This window comes from Haemaphysalis longicornis, unplaced genomic scaffold (assembly GCF_048455015.1).
Source record: "Haemaphysalis longicornis isolate Haplotype H1 unplaced genomic scaffold, Haemaphysalis longicornis Haplotype H1 scaffold_9, whole genome shotgun sequence".
NCBI lineage: Eukaryota > Metazoa > Arthropoda > Arachnida > Ixodida > Ixodidae > Haemaphysalis > Haemaphysalis longicornis.
In genome coordinates, this window is record NW_027526460.1 from 110,982,664 (window position 1) to 110,997,949 (window position 15,286).

The following is a 15,286-nucleotide window of genomic DNA, read 5'->3' on the forward strand; positions in this document are numbered from 1 at the left end:
TACAAATATGCTACCTATACCTTTTCAGTTCTATCAGTTGCTCAGCCTGGAGGAGAATGAAAAGAGAAAAAAGCACATAACGTATTTTTGCGCGTACAACCCACCCCTGCATATAATCCGCACCCCCACTTTCAGCCCGGCGGTAAAGAAAAACAAATCCTCGCGTATTGCCCGCTCATTTGAAACAGGAGAGGCTCCACCAAAGCTACTGCTCAAGCAACACATCACATACTATATACACTGAAAAAGCGTACATTTAGCAAGTAGAATACACTGACTGCAAGGCGAAAGTCACAATTCACTAATAAAATTTAGTTGTTAAGAGTGTGTTTGTCCTTGTTTTTTCTTCCTTGTCCTTGTATGTTTTGCACAATCGCTGCCATGGAAGGCTTAGTGTTACTCCGTAGGTTTCACGGAACAACGTGCATTGCCGTGAAGCTACACTAGAGGAAAATCCCTGTGTATTACCCGCACCCCTACTTTGCCACTGAAATTTCGCATTTTTGGTGCGGGTTATACGCGCGAAAATACGGTATGGTACACCCATTAGAAGCACCTGAATAAGACCCAATCTGTGCTTATATGCATTCATGCTGCATGCAGGGTTCGTACAGAATATTTGACTGAAAATTCAAGGACTTTTCAAGGATTTCAAGGATGAAAATGGGCAAAATTCAAGGAGTGTTAGCAAAATTTTATTTGCTTACAAGACTTATGAAAGCAGCACAGTTTTCGCATGGATTTCTTTTTCCACAGAAGCTATCTCCAGCTCCTTTTCTTTAGCAGTTCGACGGAAGCTGTTTGCCTTGACTAAGTAGGTGAGGTCGTTTTTCGCTTCAGCTTCTTCCGAAAACGGTCCGCGGATTCCAGCAGGCACTTGAGAGTTTTTTGAAGCTTTGACTTACTTTCTTGCATGCTATCGAGCTCTTGCTCGAGCTCTTTTCTCTTTGAAGTTGCCTGCCGTGACAGTGCTTGTTTCTTTTGCTCGTCTAGGTATGCAGCATACCTATGCCGGGCTTGGCGCACTGATGCCTTCAACTCTTTTGAAATTGGAATGTTCAGCAGGCCGCCATGGATTTTCACAGCCTCGCAGATACCTCGTTGAGAAATATACGACAGCTCTGCCAAATTCTCGACCGCAACCTGCTTGTTGACGCTGAAGCCTCTTTCCACTGAGGCCTGCCCATGGCTCAGGAGGAGAAGAAGTTTCAGCACAGCCCATAACTGCGAGAAAGAAGCATTGTGCTTCAGCAGCCGCACAAAAAAACTGTCAAGACGTTCATGATCTTTTTCATAGTTTTTTAGTTCATGCCGTTTTCTAGGCAAAACTGAATGTACTGTGTGCACACAATGTCTCATTTGTGCTCAGAGAGAAGCTTGTTGTCGATTAGGCAGTTAAGCACAATTTTTAGCTTCCCAAGGCACGTGTCTGTCTTGGACATCTCTGTGAAGTCGAAACATGACAACCCACGAATGATAGGGTACCTCAGAGGACTTCTCTCCATGACTTTCAGGATCATGTTCACGAGGAACTTCCGGCACTCGTACCTAAACTCAAGAATACACTTGGCGTTCGCTTTACTGCTTTTCAAAATCTTCTCAGCTGCACGTCCAACATCCACCTTTTCAAGTTTTGTGTAAACGGCAGCATCTTCAACATCAATTCGCAGCAGCTTCGTGATGCTGGTGGCTTCTGTCATTACAGAGCACTTTACGAACCTTGACAGAAGGCTCCTCAGAACACTTTCAAGTTCTTTGGCCAGCAAAAACGTCTTGGGAGAATCACTCTGAAAAACAGTAAGGAAAGGCTGCACAACCATGGCAACATTTAGGGAAAAGTTCAGTTTTGCAAGTGCAAGCTGGTCATTTAGAAAAGCACTGACATTTTCATATGCTCTGCATTTTGGCACGGGCAGCCTGCAGTCACTCACTGCTTCAGTGTATTGCTTCAGGTGCTCCCATGTGGCCAGGGCTCTTTCCAGTACGGGCACGTTCTCGATCCAACGGTGAGGTACAATAGGAAGTGGAAACACGCTGCTCCCTGTCTCTCGAATAAAATCTTCACGCATGGCCGGTGCATCATGAAAGAGTGAGAATAAGCTGGACAAATATGCGTCAACTGGCCAGCCAGTTGCATGCATTCCAGCTTTGTAGGCATTATGCACTGTGTGAAGTCCACACGATCCAATATCCGAACACTGAACTTGGAAGTCATTTTTCATGTGCTGCTGGAACCTGTGGAAAAGACTCCAGTTGACATTGGGGCCATCCATTGAAAGCTGAGCAATTTTGCTCATCGGAAAGGACGCCAGCGCTTCCGTCAAATTCTTCATGAGGTCGTCCGTCCGCTGTGCTGTGGCCCATGAATGCCGATGTCACATACCTTGTTGTCACCTCAGAATTGTTCCACAGTCTCACGTGAACATCAAGTTGTTTCTTTTGCAGGTATTCGTTCAACGTTTCATCAAAAAGGACAACAAAATGGTCAGATTTCTCCATCATGTCCAAGACTTGAGAAGCGAAAAATGGGCGCAGACCATGGCACGCGACGTACACACTTTTTTTTTTTTTGAACAAGTGAAGCTTCTCGCGATATCGCTATCCGGAAACATCTTTCGGAACAGCTCGGAAACTGATTCACTGGAGCTGTATGAGTAGTGTGAAGACACAACTTTCATCGTCCACAAAATTTCGGCTTCAATCACGGAGTCATGCCTTCTGCAGTCTTTGTCAAGGGTCGCAGCTCGAGAGGATGTTTCCGTGTTTTCCCGCTGAGAAGTCGTTTCTGTGACGTTTGCCGCTTGCAAAAAACTCGTGACGGAAGAGCAGCCCTCACCTGCCGCAACTTTGGATCGGTGCTTGGCACTTTTCTGATGGCTCTTCAACGCCGACTCCCCCATCGTTGCAATGGCGACCGACCTCTGACATACTGCGCACTTCGCTCGATAAGGGTCGCTTGTCTCCGGCCTCACCCAGTGACGATATTCGCTGTGCTCCAGCCATGCAGACTGAAACTTGCACTTTCCGCCTGGCATCTTGTCAAAGTAAAGTTGCAGGCATTGCACACAGCACAAACGCGAACTTTCGCTGAGAAATGATGCGCGAGACCGACGCACGGACAGAGTACCGACCACCCGTTGATATAACTTGCGTTGGATTGGATTGGATTTCTGGCTCGCATTTGTTGCCAGACGACGCAGGCGCTGCCGGTTTCGAAACCGAAACTTGCTGCTATTGCTCTTCTGTCAAAGCTACTTGTTTTCGCGGTCATTCCTCAGTAAACGCGTTTTTGAAATCAGTGCGAATTACGGAAATACATCGTTCATTTGCTTTATTGAAATAAAGTCCATTAAATCTTCAAGGATTACAAGGAGCTCATTTACAGGGTTCGTACAGGCTTCAAAAGCAAAAATTCAAGGGTTTTCAAGGACTTTAAAGGACCAGAAAACACATTTTCAAGGTCCCCATCTAATGTTTTATCTGGGATTATTTATAACTTTTCCAACACAACGCAAACGTTTTTTATTGCACAATACCTAAGCACATTCGTGCACATTTAGATTGGTGCTAACGGGTTCGTATATGCTCCCCCAGCTTTATTTTTTTATTTCATGGCTGGTATTTAGAGGTTTTTCTTTTTTCTTTGTGTTTTGCTGAGGCTGTCTGATTTCTAAACTTAGTTAATGTTGCGTGCATCTCCTGCTTTGTCAGCAAGAGTATCAGCTGAAATTAAATCGAGCAAGTGTTGCTTCAAGGCAGGATGAACTATGTACACGTCCACCATTTGCACGTAAAAGCAAACGTAGATGGAGCGTATGAGGCACAGCAAACATGCAATGAGCAAACGTCCACAGACTAGATGGAAGAGAACAGAAGCTGGCTTTCACTGGATTGTGTCGTGATATGGATTGGATTGACAAGTTCCTGCTCCCAATGTTGCCTTGTAATAATGAAAATCCACCAAACTTGTAATTTCACGCAATACACTGAAACTTGGTTGTTACAATGTTTCTTCACATTTGTTAACACCTAAAATCCATGACAAACACCTTAAATTCTTGTGAAAAGACAGGGCCATTGATTCTCTCCGGAAAAATCAAGGGTTTTCAAGGACCATTTAAAAATTCCAGGACTTTCCAGGCCTTGAAATTGACACTTCTAAATTCAAGGGTTTTCAAGGTTTTCAAGGACCTGTGCGAACCCTGATTTATATTTAAGTAGTTTCAAGGGCCCTTGAATTAGTGTTATCAAATTTAAGGATATTCAAGGATTTCAAGGGTCTGTGTGAACCCTGTGCATGGGAAAAATTTCCCCAAATCCATGGTGATAACATGGTTGGACAGCAAAGCCAAATGAGTGCCCAACATGAAACATGATTGCCTGCAATTTGCAATTAAGCATATCCCTAGGTTAGTTCATGATACTTGGAAGAACTACAGTTTTATCCCAGCCAACAGACATAGACGGGGCTGTACGTTTCAATTCCTAATTGTGCAATCGCACATGTAGTTAGCCTTTTCACCTTGCAACACGGTGGTAGGCGATGGCCATCCGCTTTGAACTCACATTACTAAACTGTCATCCCCGTCCAAGGCATTCAGGCCAAGTGGAAAACCCTTCGAACATTCCCAGGTGCCCTATGCCCTGAATTTCGCCCAACCGCACATCATCCTAAGCCCACTACAATCCCACAACAAAGAAAAGCTGCGAACACCCCCTCACCGATGAGTCCCCCCGGCACGGCGTACATGAGGTCGTTCTGCTCGGTGCAGAGGGAGAGGATGCGCGAGAAGATGGGCTTGCACAGCAGCTTGCCCTCGTCGTCCTTGGACACGATGCCCGGACGCACCTCGATCTCCTGGCCCACCTGTTGCGGTTGTCCAGGGGGGGAGGGGGATCACCACTGGGGCACAACAATCTCTCCCGGCACAGGGGACAGACATCGCAGCTACACCGCAGCCGTTCACTCGCACTGAAAGAGCCACCCACTGCCAAGCAGCCAGCCCCATGGACAAGCCTAGGACTACTCATTCCTGCCGCTGTCTCGACTCCCCCGTGCCATTAATTCGTTATCATCATCAGCAGCAGCATGTCTACGCCCCCTGCAGGACAAAGGCCTCTCCCATGGATCTCCAATTACCTAGGTCCTGTGCTGACTGCGACCAATTTACCCCCGCAAACTTCTTGATCTCATCCGCCCATCCAACCGTCTGCCGCCCACTGCCATGCTTGCCTTCTCTAGGGATCCACTCTGTCACCCTTAATGACCGACGGTTATCTTGCCTTCGCATTACATGCCCTGCCCACGTCCATTTCTTCTTCTTAATTTATACTAACATGTACTTACCCCCCGTTTGTTCCCTGACACACTCCACTCTCTTCTTGTCCCTTAATGTTACACCTGTTGAGAAATAAAGATGCGCAGGCAGGGGGCGATAGTAGGGGGAGTAGCAGAAGAGGAAGAGGAGGATCAGAGGGGCGCTCACTGCCTCGCTAACCGACTCCATCACCGTATCGGAAGCCAGACGCTGGTCCTCTTTCGCTACACATTTTCTGGTGCCGTGAAACCCGGGAACTGGTGCGCGAGCGGATCTACGTTCGACAGCGCAGCGGCTCCGAGGCACGCGAGGCTTGGATACCTTCGTACTGCTTCATCCTGGAAGCCTTGCCCTCGGCCGCCGCCCCTTTCGGCTCGTGCCCAAGCCCGCCCTTGTCCCCTTGGTATTCGCAACCCCAGCGTCTTGCTTCATCGACTGGTGTCATGGACGCTCTTCGTATCCGCCGAGATGTCCTGCGAGCGACCATCTCCGGGACAATGACAGTCCTCGACGCCTTGCTGCGGAGCCAGGTAGCAACGGCCCTTGACAGACAAAATGTCCTCGACCTCATTTTGCATGACCAGGTGAGCCTTCACAAACTCGACGCTCAAGTTCAGCAGAAGCTGCAGGGTGAAGAATTTGATGCTGACATTTTGGAAGCCATCGGTTACGACGAGCGTATTTGCGCCCTGGGAACGCGTGTACGCTTCTCTGCATTCCAAGACACTGCCGCAAGCCTCGTCCTTCAACCTCAGTCGGCCCTGTTCACCACCCGCATCGCAACCTCAACTATTTGGTCGCTTCCCAAGGAGGCAAGGCGGACAATGGTCCCGGCTGACGTGCCACCCATTCGGGAAATAACTGGTGCGGCGGTAGAAGAACAGAACGACGACGACGGAGGCGCTGCAGCCTTTCAGGACGCCGAGCAAGACACCGAGGGGCTCAGCCCGGGAGAACGGCTCCAGCGACCTCCAAACCCTGGTGTTGCTGTGATTGCCGGTGTGGAGAAATCTCAGGAACCCTGCCGAGACCTCGCCGTCGCTGACGCGACTATCGTTTCCGAGACGTCTGACCGGCCTCGCCGCAGCGCTGGCGTCACCGACGCGGCTCTCACGTCAGAGGCGTCCAGCCCTTCCGCAACCCTCACATTCACGACTTGACTACCGCCACGGAGACGTCGGACCCGTTCTGCCACGGCCCTAGATTCGATGATGCGACTCTTGTTTCGGAGACCTCCGAGTTTCCCTGTTGCGACCCTTACGTCGGCGACGCATCTCTCTTTTCGTCAGCAGTTCAGCAACCCGGTTACGAGTCAAATAAGTTTTCATTGTGTTCAGCAACAAAAACACCGTTCGTGAAGAAGATTGACTCGCGTCTGGGTATAACGAAGCGCCTGCTCCTCCGACGCTCCATAAGCGAGCTTCGACGCCGGAAGCGAGCTTCGGCCACGCTCGTCAAGGCCCGGTGGGGAGGTATCCTCGTGGCGAAGCAGAACAGATGCTTCAATGGTGACTACCCCTTCTCCAACAAGAGCAAGTCGATGCTGAACAACGCGCGTTTCTACAGTGTTTATAGGTTTGAAGAGAGCGAAGTCCCATGGTTTGCAGAGAAACCGGGTGTGCTTCTGGAACCCACCGATTACTTCACGGAACGCCTATCAGACGTGGGCGCAACGACAGTGCCACTACGCTCGCCGCATGATCTCTGCAAATTTGACCGACCGCCGCAGCTGTTCCCATTTGATCCCGGTGGCCGCCTTGACAAAGCTGTTTACAGAAATCGACAGCACCGAGATGCCCAGCCAATGCTCCACTGGATCCCCTAGCCAGCCTACAAGCATCGCTGCAGTCAAATCATGCGCCACTATGGAAGTCGAAAAACTGGTCGTAGTGGGGCCCGGACTTCGCCACTGAACGTGCCGCTGCCAGCTAGCTCCTGACCAACTTGGCGGCGGCGGAAGTATGTTGAGAAATAAAGATGCGCAGGCAGGGGCGATAGTAGGGGGAGCAGCAGAAGAGGAAGAGGAGGATCAGAGGGGCGCTCACTGCCTCGCTAACCGACTCCATCACCGTATCGGAAGCCAGACGCTGGTCCTCTTTCACTACAACACCTATCATCTTCTGTTCCATTGCGTGCTGAGTCGTCCTCAATTCAAGTTTTAGTGAGCCTCCAAGTTCCTGCCCCGTAAGCGAGTACCGTTGTCTTCATTTGTGGTTAAGCTCAAACCCCTTGCATGAGGAGGATTGGCCATGCCTACTCTTTATATGACAGCAACAGGGCGAAGAAGGAACTGCTCTCCTCAACAAGCAAGACCCGTCTCACACTGTTTTCCCCAAAAGTACCCTTAATGCAAACAATGGGACCGCACAAAAGGAGAAGATGACGCAAGGGGAGGTGGAATTTGATAATATAAGTGAGCAGCAAGCAGGCTCCTGTAAAGTGGGGAGCAAAGACATGCTTACCTTGAGCACTCCCCTCAGAATGGAGCCACCCGCGACACCCCCCTTGAGGTCGTCGACTTCACAGCCGGGTTTGTTGACGTCAAAAGACCTGATCACTGCACGGACGGGAAAGGAAGGGAAGAGGTCACAGCAGCAGCAGCAGCCAATATGCAATAAAGAAAAATTACACACCCGTCTAGAGATTGGTTCTACTCACACTCGCAAGCCCTTTTTCATGTTCAACTCTCGCTACACAACCACCTTTTTTTTTTGCTTGTTAATTAGTTATGCTTTATTTCACAACAGTGCTGTCTTGTCATTTGTCAAGCACAGTGTAGACCATTTATAATGTAACCGCTTATGATGCGGGACTGGATATAACGCGGGTTTTTCTGACTGGTTTGCTCTCAATAGAACTCAATGCATAAGCAAACCGCTTAAACCGTGGTTAGCTTAAGCACAATATCATTTGTAGTGCGCTTTTTTTGGCAGGCCTGCTGATCGACCGGCGCAGCTGGGGTTGCGACAAAGAAAAATAAAAGACTGAATCAGCCATCTGACGCAGCGCGCTCCCAGCTCTTCGCTAACTTTAACACACGAAATAAAAAATAAGCACTCTCAAGTTCGCACGTGCCGTTTGTACTCACAGGATAACCACAACTGCCCCTGCTTGAGGGCGGCGGACGAGAGCAGTATGGAGGGGGCTTTAGCTAGACACACCTCGGAGACAGCGCGGTGTCTCAATTAATCATATTTTATTTAGCAAGCTTCACTCCTATGGTGTATCTGGCCCCCCGTTAACGCTCCTAAAAAACTATTTCCTTGACAGACAATACAGTAGAATCTCGATGATACGAATCTCGCGAGACCGCGAAAAATATTCGTATCATCCGAAATTCGTATGAACCAACACAGACCAAAAAATTGAGTGCTGAAAAAAGTTTTCGTTTATTTCTTTTCTTACTTTCGCGTGAACAAATCCGTGATTTTTTCTGCTTTTTTTAAACCCCCACGTCACAAAGCAGTCCTTTCTGGAGCGCGTAACGGTTCGCCTAGATTCGCGCTTGTCTCCTCACTCCCGGTGTCCAAGCTCGCTACACGCAGCAACAGTCAAGCGTGAACCGCATGGTGCGTTTTTGCACGCGATTCGCACGCCTCGGCTTTGCGCGCGCTGTATTTTCACGGCCGCATTGACGATTTCGCGCCCGCGGTATCTCCTACCTCGGTCAGAAAAAGACGCTGACGACTTACGAAACGCTCGAGACAACCCGCTGGCTCCGCCCGAGATGTTTAGGCTTAGCACTCCGGCAGATATTTTATGGGCGCTTTCACTAGCGGCGCGGATGGTGTTTTATAGTACCGTTTTCGCCAACGTTATCAGCTCCTTTACTGCACAAGAAACTTCGTGTCTGCCTTGAGCGGCATTTTAAAGAGCGGCAAGAAGCAGTCGCTCAAGCGGCCGTGCCACTTCGCGGCCAAAGCCGCCGCCATGTTGCCGCCGCCGGCCGCGGCGCGCGCAGCGTGCGAGAGGTTTCGCGGCGCGCATGGGGCGTGCGGGGCGCGTTTTCGCGAGCAGAAAACAACAGCCCGGCCGTTTCTGGAGAAAAAAGAGTGACAAATGGGGAGAGAGAGCCGTCACTTGCTTGTTCGGCAGTCGGGTGCCTGGCTGGCTCGTTCGTATCATCCGCCGGGCCGCGCAGGTCCGTTCGTAACAGCCAAAATTTTTCCCATTGCAAACAATGCAATTTTGCCGGGACTTTTCAGAAATTCGTATCATCCCGAAATTCGTATCACCCAGAATCGTATCATCGAGATTCTACTGTAAATGGTATATGCAGCGGATGCTTTCTCTGAGACCAAAATATCTAACCAAGGTGTCCCGCAGGGGTCCATTCTAGGTCCTTTGCTTTTCTTAGTTTATGTCAATGATCTGCCTGATATTGCTGAGTCATCCCATTGCGTCTTATATGCAGACGACACAACCGTTTCGATGTCTGACAACTGCTTAAGTCTCCTGACAAATAAATTAAATTTTGTCATTAATATTTTGGATTGGTGCGGCAAGAAACATTTAATTATTAATTCTGGTAATACTAAATTTATGATTTTTAGGCCAAGCCACAGACAGTTGCCACTGGTTCCTTCCTTGGCCCTCGGTAGTATTTCAATTCCCCCTTGTGACTGCACTACATTCCTAGGTATCCGCCTCGATTGTCACCTTAAATTTAAGTATCATATACCGTATAATGCGGAATATAGGTCGAGATTTTTTTACAGAAAAATTTGCCGTAAAGTCACCCCTCGACCTATATTGCAGTCACTGGCAGTTGTCATCTGGCAACCGGGCAGATCGAGCCTATCCAAACCCCAAAGGCACCATCGCCACCACCATCAATCGGACGCGACGCCATCTTTGTTTTGTTGCTTCTCTCGCTGTCGGCGAATGTGTGCGTGCTATTTTCTTCTTGCTCAAAGTGAGTTTAGGCACATGGTGCCAGTTTACAGCAGTATTTAAAAGAAAAGTTGGGGGTTTTCCAAGGCCAATGACGTGTCCGCTTTGCGCCAGTTCGGTATCACCAAAAGTGTTGCTAGCGGCATTAGCTGAAGGGGCAGCTCTCGGTATGCAACGCTCGGAAGGCCTCGTTTCATGGGCGCTGCTCGTGAACCTGTGCTGCTGTACAAAGGGGAAAATTTTGTCCGCTAGCATCGTGCGATGTCTCTACGAATGGATACCCCAAGATGTTTGCTGACCGCCTGCACAGACTGGCTGTCACTCCGATCTGCACACAAGTGTCCCATGCTTTGCGCTCGCTTCACGGTGACATGGTCTTGCGAGTGTTTAAGGGGGGACGTGGCTTTCAAAATCAACTTTTTTATTTCTTTGTGGATTTTGATGAAAATTGGCACAGCAACTGGAAATGCTTCTGTGATAACACCATAAAAATTTGAAGTTAATATTTTGATAACTTTTTTATGTATGAAATTTTCTTTCTGTTCCGCTTGTACCGAGCTTGAGCGGCTTATAAAACACGACAGAAAACTTGTTCGAAGTGCTTTGCATTCCCAAATGAATGGACGAGGTCGTGACAGTTTTAGAATTTTTTTTTTTACAACACAATGTTTTTTAGTTTTCATTTTTTTAGAGGTTAATGTGCAACAGGCATGTCAACTGTGAACGATTATTTGAATAAAAAAATCACAAAAAACAAATCTGGAAAACTAAAAGTGTCACGACCTGAACAGTTCATCAAGGAATGTAATGCAGGAAACGGAATCAAAATAGACCCAGCGGTCACGAAGAAATCCCTGGGACAAGCGACACAGGTGGCAAAAAAAACTGTTTTGAGAAAACGGCTTCCGAAGTTGCAACATAGGTTTCACATATCAAAAGTCGTCACGGTTGTAGCCTTCATGTCTTTTTGAACATGGGGCTTCTGGAAGGCCTTGCCTTGAAATTGGAGTGCCTTTTCAGCCTTTCTCTTTCCAGAAAACATCATTTTCAGCTCCTCCGTGAAGAGTACATACCCCCCTTTGCAAACCAAACGGAGGGGAGATGGGTTTCAATGGGCTTTCAATGCAAAGTAGGTTAGTTGGTTGGCTGTATCGCACTGGACAACCTCCTTTTGCAGTGTTGTCACCATGGCAACAAGTTAAGCATTTTTTTAACTTAAATTTGAACATTTTTGGCTTTTTCTTCATGTTTTTCTTGCCTGGCACAGCAACTTAGTACTCATAGTGCAGGTGTTCATTGCCAAAAGTTTGCATACCACAAGGTTGAAAATGAGCTACTTTGAAGCTTGGTAGAGTATTCTGCATAACTCCCAACTTCAATGCAAGAGCATATTTTTTTTACTACTTTTGACATTCAAGGCATCCAATATTTCTCGCAGCACAGCTAGTATGCCCTGAGCAATGGTATCAATAATTTCCCTAAAAAAATCACTGTTAAATGCTGCCACAGTAACGTACATTTTTAACGCAGAGAGCATATTTTTATTCCTATATTACTAACTCAAAACCTGCTTGCATGATATTACTAACTCAAAACCTGTTTGCATGAAAATTACAAGTGCACGGGAAACGTTGCGCAAGAAAGGCGATATGGCTCGCGCGCATCGCAGCGCTTACCGCGACATATCGAGCTTTGATTATACCTGATATGGCTGGTCAGGTCGCTTTTAAGATTAAAACTAACGTCGCAGGCATTAATTACAACTACTGGCGTTCAATCGTAACCGGTTGCCCAGTCATGTGATGCTCCAATGCGCGTCGGCTATGCCGTGCGCGCCGCAGCGTTTGACGCGTCGACCGTTTCTTTCTCAAGGCTAGCGAGCCCACAGTCAAAACACAGCAATAACTAAGCGTGTAAACATCGCAAATCCGACTAAAAGTTCACTTCACGAACCGCTATCGCAAGCGCGCACACCGCGTCACCCTCCGGGGTCTGGCGACGGTAGAGTCACGCGCACCACGAAACGTTCGATGACCTCCGCCTTTCGAGCCCCACAACTTCCCGTAATCTGGCTCGTTATCTCTGGCATTCCCATCGCGATAACGTCCGTGTTGAATACCACAGATTGAACAGAAACTCGGCCGAGCGAAGCGGCGAAAATGAACTCAATCCGCTCGCTACGCAGCTCAGGCGGCCGCCATCTTGCGTTGCGCCCGCGACATCCAATCAGGAGGGTCGCTGTTCTGTGCCCCGACCGGAGGACCAATAGCGCTTCAGCATCTATTTCTAGCTTCGTTTGTGCGTCGTTTCTTTTCTGCCGTTTGTGCGTTTGTGAATGAACGAAGATAAAAGAGACGAGCGGAACGGGAAAGACGATCGCTCGGCCGATCTAACCATATCAAAATGGCCGCGCCCGGTGGCACCGTTGCGGAGATAGAGCGCTCCGAAAATTGCCGTTTTTTCGCCCTTTTGCGCTGATAGTTTGTCACCGCGCCTGACAAAAGTATTTTTTTATGCCACTTTGCGACGCTTTTCAGCGTAAAAACTTTGCAGACGCACAGAATAGGAAACATAGAAGCCGAATATGTGGGTTTCAAAAAAACGATGTTTTGGTCATTTTTCCGAAGTTGAAAGCCGCGTCCCCCCTTAAGAAGTGCTGCATAAGCAATTCCCTGGACTGCACCGAGGACGACCTGCTGTGTGGGCGACAGCGAGCCAGAAGCAGTCGTCCGACGATACTTCAGGCAGTTTTAAATGAGTAATCTGAGACGAAACAAGTTATAGTCTCAATAAAACATTGGTTGGTACCTAATTATTATTTTTTTTTGCATTTTTTCGGCTACAAGGTAAGAGGGTCGACCTATATTTCCGCCTCGACCTATATTCCGCATTATACGGTACATCACCTGAAAACAGCGATTGCGTTAGGCATTCAACCACTATTCAAGGCTAGGAATTACTTCCTTACTCATACCATGGTGTTGCTCTATTTTTCATTCATTCACAACCACTTGAATTATGGTATCATTGCATGGGGAAACACTTATAAATATTTTTTGCACTCTGTTCAACACACTTAAAACCATGCATTATGCATCATTTCAAATAATACTGTTTACTATAGTTCAACGTTACTGCAACGCAATATACTGCCAATCAACTGCCTGTTTCCTTACAACATTGCTGTGATATTATTTAAACTGAGTGACCACCAACTCTTTCCTGAATTTATCAATAACCAGTGTTTGCATAATCCAAACCCCACAAGATTTGCCTGGCAACGGAATTTTTCGCTGCCAACAGTTTACACTGACTACGAAAAAAGGAGTGCTCACTTCACTTCGATTTCTTTATAGAACACTCTGCCTTTGCCCCTAAAATCTGGCTTATCCCTATCGGTACTTAAAAAAGCGCTAAAAGATCTCCTGTTGCAGAACTAGCATCTTTCTTTGCAGTGCATTTACGCCTGCCTAAAAGTGAATTTTCAATATGTCTCATCTCACTGTCTTTTAAACTTATCACTTCATTAAGATAAGTGCTATCACTGTTGCACAAACCATCATGTATTCTTACTGTTCTGTAATGCTTCTTAGTGTATAGCAAGTGTGTGTATAGTTATTGTATCTTTGTGCAGGGATTGTACCTACTGTATAATTATGATATGATAATTATTTTACCTTTACTATTGCATAAATTTTTCATTGCTGTTTCTTAAAGTGTCCATGATCTGTAATTACCCATCAAGGGTCCCGTGACAGTCATGGGACTTTGGGACCCCCGTCTGTATATTTTAAGAATTGTACTTCTCTTCAACGGCAAATAAACTTCTCTGTCTTTCTCTCCAAACAAAGCATGCAATGGATCAGGCAGAGAGGCACCACTGCAAGACGCACCAATGAGGCGTGGCTCAGACACGAAGTCCCTCAGGGGCATGGGGATCTTCTTGACGATGTACTCGCAGATGACCTCAATGTTGTACTTGAGCTGCGCCGAGATGGGCACCACGGGGGCTCCTTCCGCCACAGTACCTGGGAAAGAAGGGAGCAAGAGAACGGACACTTCCACTTGCAATCACAAGAGGCACCGACAGCTGTTTGCAGTGGCAAAAGACTAGTTTGAAAAATTGAATTTCATCTTGTTTAACACTTTCCTGCCCGCGGAAAAAGCAGTTATTCTGGGTAGCCCAGCAAACAATTTTTCTCCAGTCGCACAAAACGTGTAACTTAAAAGTGTGTGGTATCGAATTGTAGAAGAGTAAATCTCCCTTGCAGTGGTAATTGTTTCAAACAGGAATTTTTGTTTGAAAAAGACAGAAAAAAGATCCGTGTGGAAAAGTTTGGGGACGAACACAAATAAATAAGCAAAAATGTCAGTGCTTCTCACTGCAGAAAAAACACAAAAAGTTAACATATACATTTTGTACATACTATCAGCGCAAAACTCCTGCAAACATCAAACGCCTAACTGTAAAATTTCTTGACTTACCAAAAAATAAAAAATAAAAGTGTTAGCACTAGTGGGTTTCGTGCCACTGTGCAAGCAGATCCTCGATCTTGTAAGGCGTAGATTGGCCACACATGCATCGCACGACAAGATCAAGATGCACATCGCACATAAGATCACACATCAGATTGCATTGCAAGTCGGACATCAAGATGCACATTGCACACGCATCAAGGTTTTCTCGTTGGGAAAGAAAAACTTCATTTTCTGCGATGCATGTGCGCCCAAATCACTAAAAATGCATTGTTTCCATGGTGCTGTAGTGCACAATGGTTGGTTGATTGTAGGGTTTAACGCGCAGATGCAACACAGTCAATGAGGCGCGCCGTAGTGGAGGGCTCCGGATTAATTTTGACCACCTGGGAATCTTTAGCATGCACCGAAATCTCGAACACATGGGCGGTTTTGCTTTTCGCCTCCATCAGAAAAGCGACTGCCGTGGCCGGGAATCGAACCCGCAACCTCGTGCTCAGCAGCGCAACGCTGTAGCCACTGAGCCACCGCGGCGGGTATGCAAAAAAACATGCCAAAGAGGATGTAAGTGTCCCCATTAGTCAGTAGATGGTGCCACC

At 47.4% G+C, this 15,286-nt stretch overlaps 1 protein-coding gene and 1 pseudogene across 1 annotated transcript in view; both read right to left on the reverse strand.

Annotated features, from left to right (window-relative positions):
- The window catches only part of Eif2gamma (eukaryotic translation initiation factor 2 subunit gamma), a 42,932-nt gene that overhangs the window by 14,041 nt on the left and 13,605 nt on the right, over positions 1–15,286 (reverse strand). Inside the window, exons 8-10 of the mRNA XM_077684388.1 lie at positions 14,105–14,239; positions 7,781–7,875; positions 4,723–4,867 (exon numbers count right to left, since the gene is read on the reverse strand). Coding sequence (XP_077540514.1) covers positions 4,723–4,867; positions 7,781–7,875; positions 14,105–14,239 — 375 coding nt within the window. The remainder of the gene's footprint in view (positions 1–4,722; positions 4,868–7,780; positions 7,876–14,104; positions 14,240–15,286) is intronic.
- LOC144152873 (uncharacterized) lies at positions 680–4,679 on the reverse strand (annotated as a pseudogene).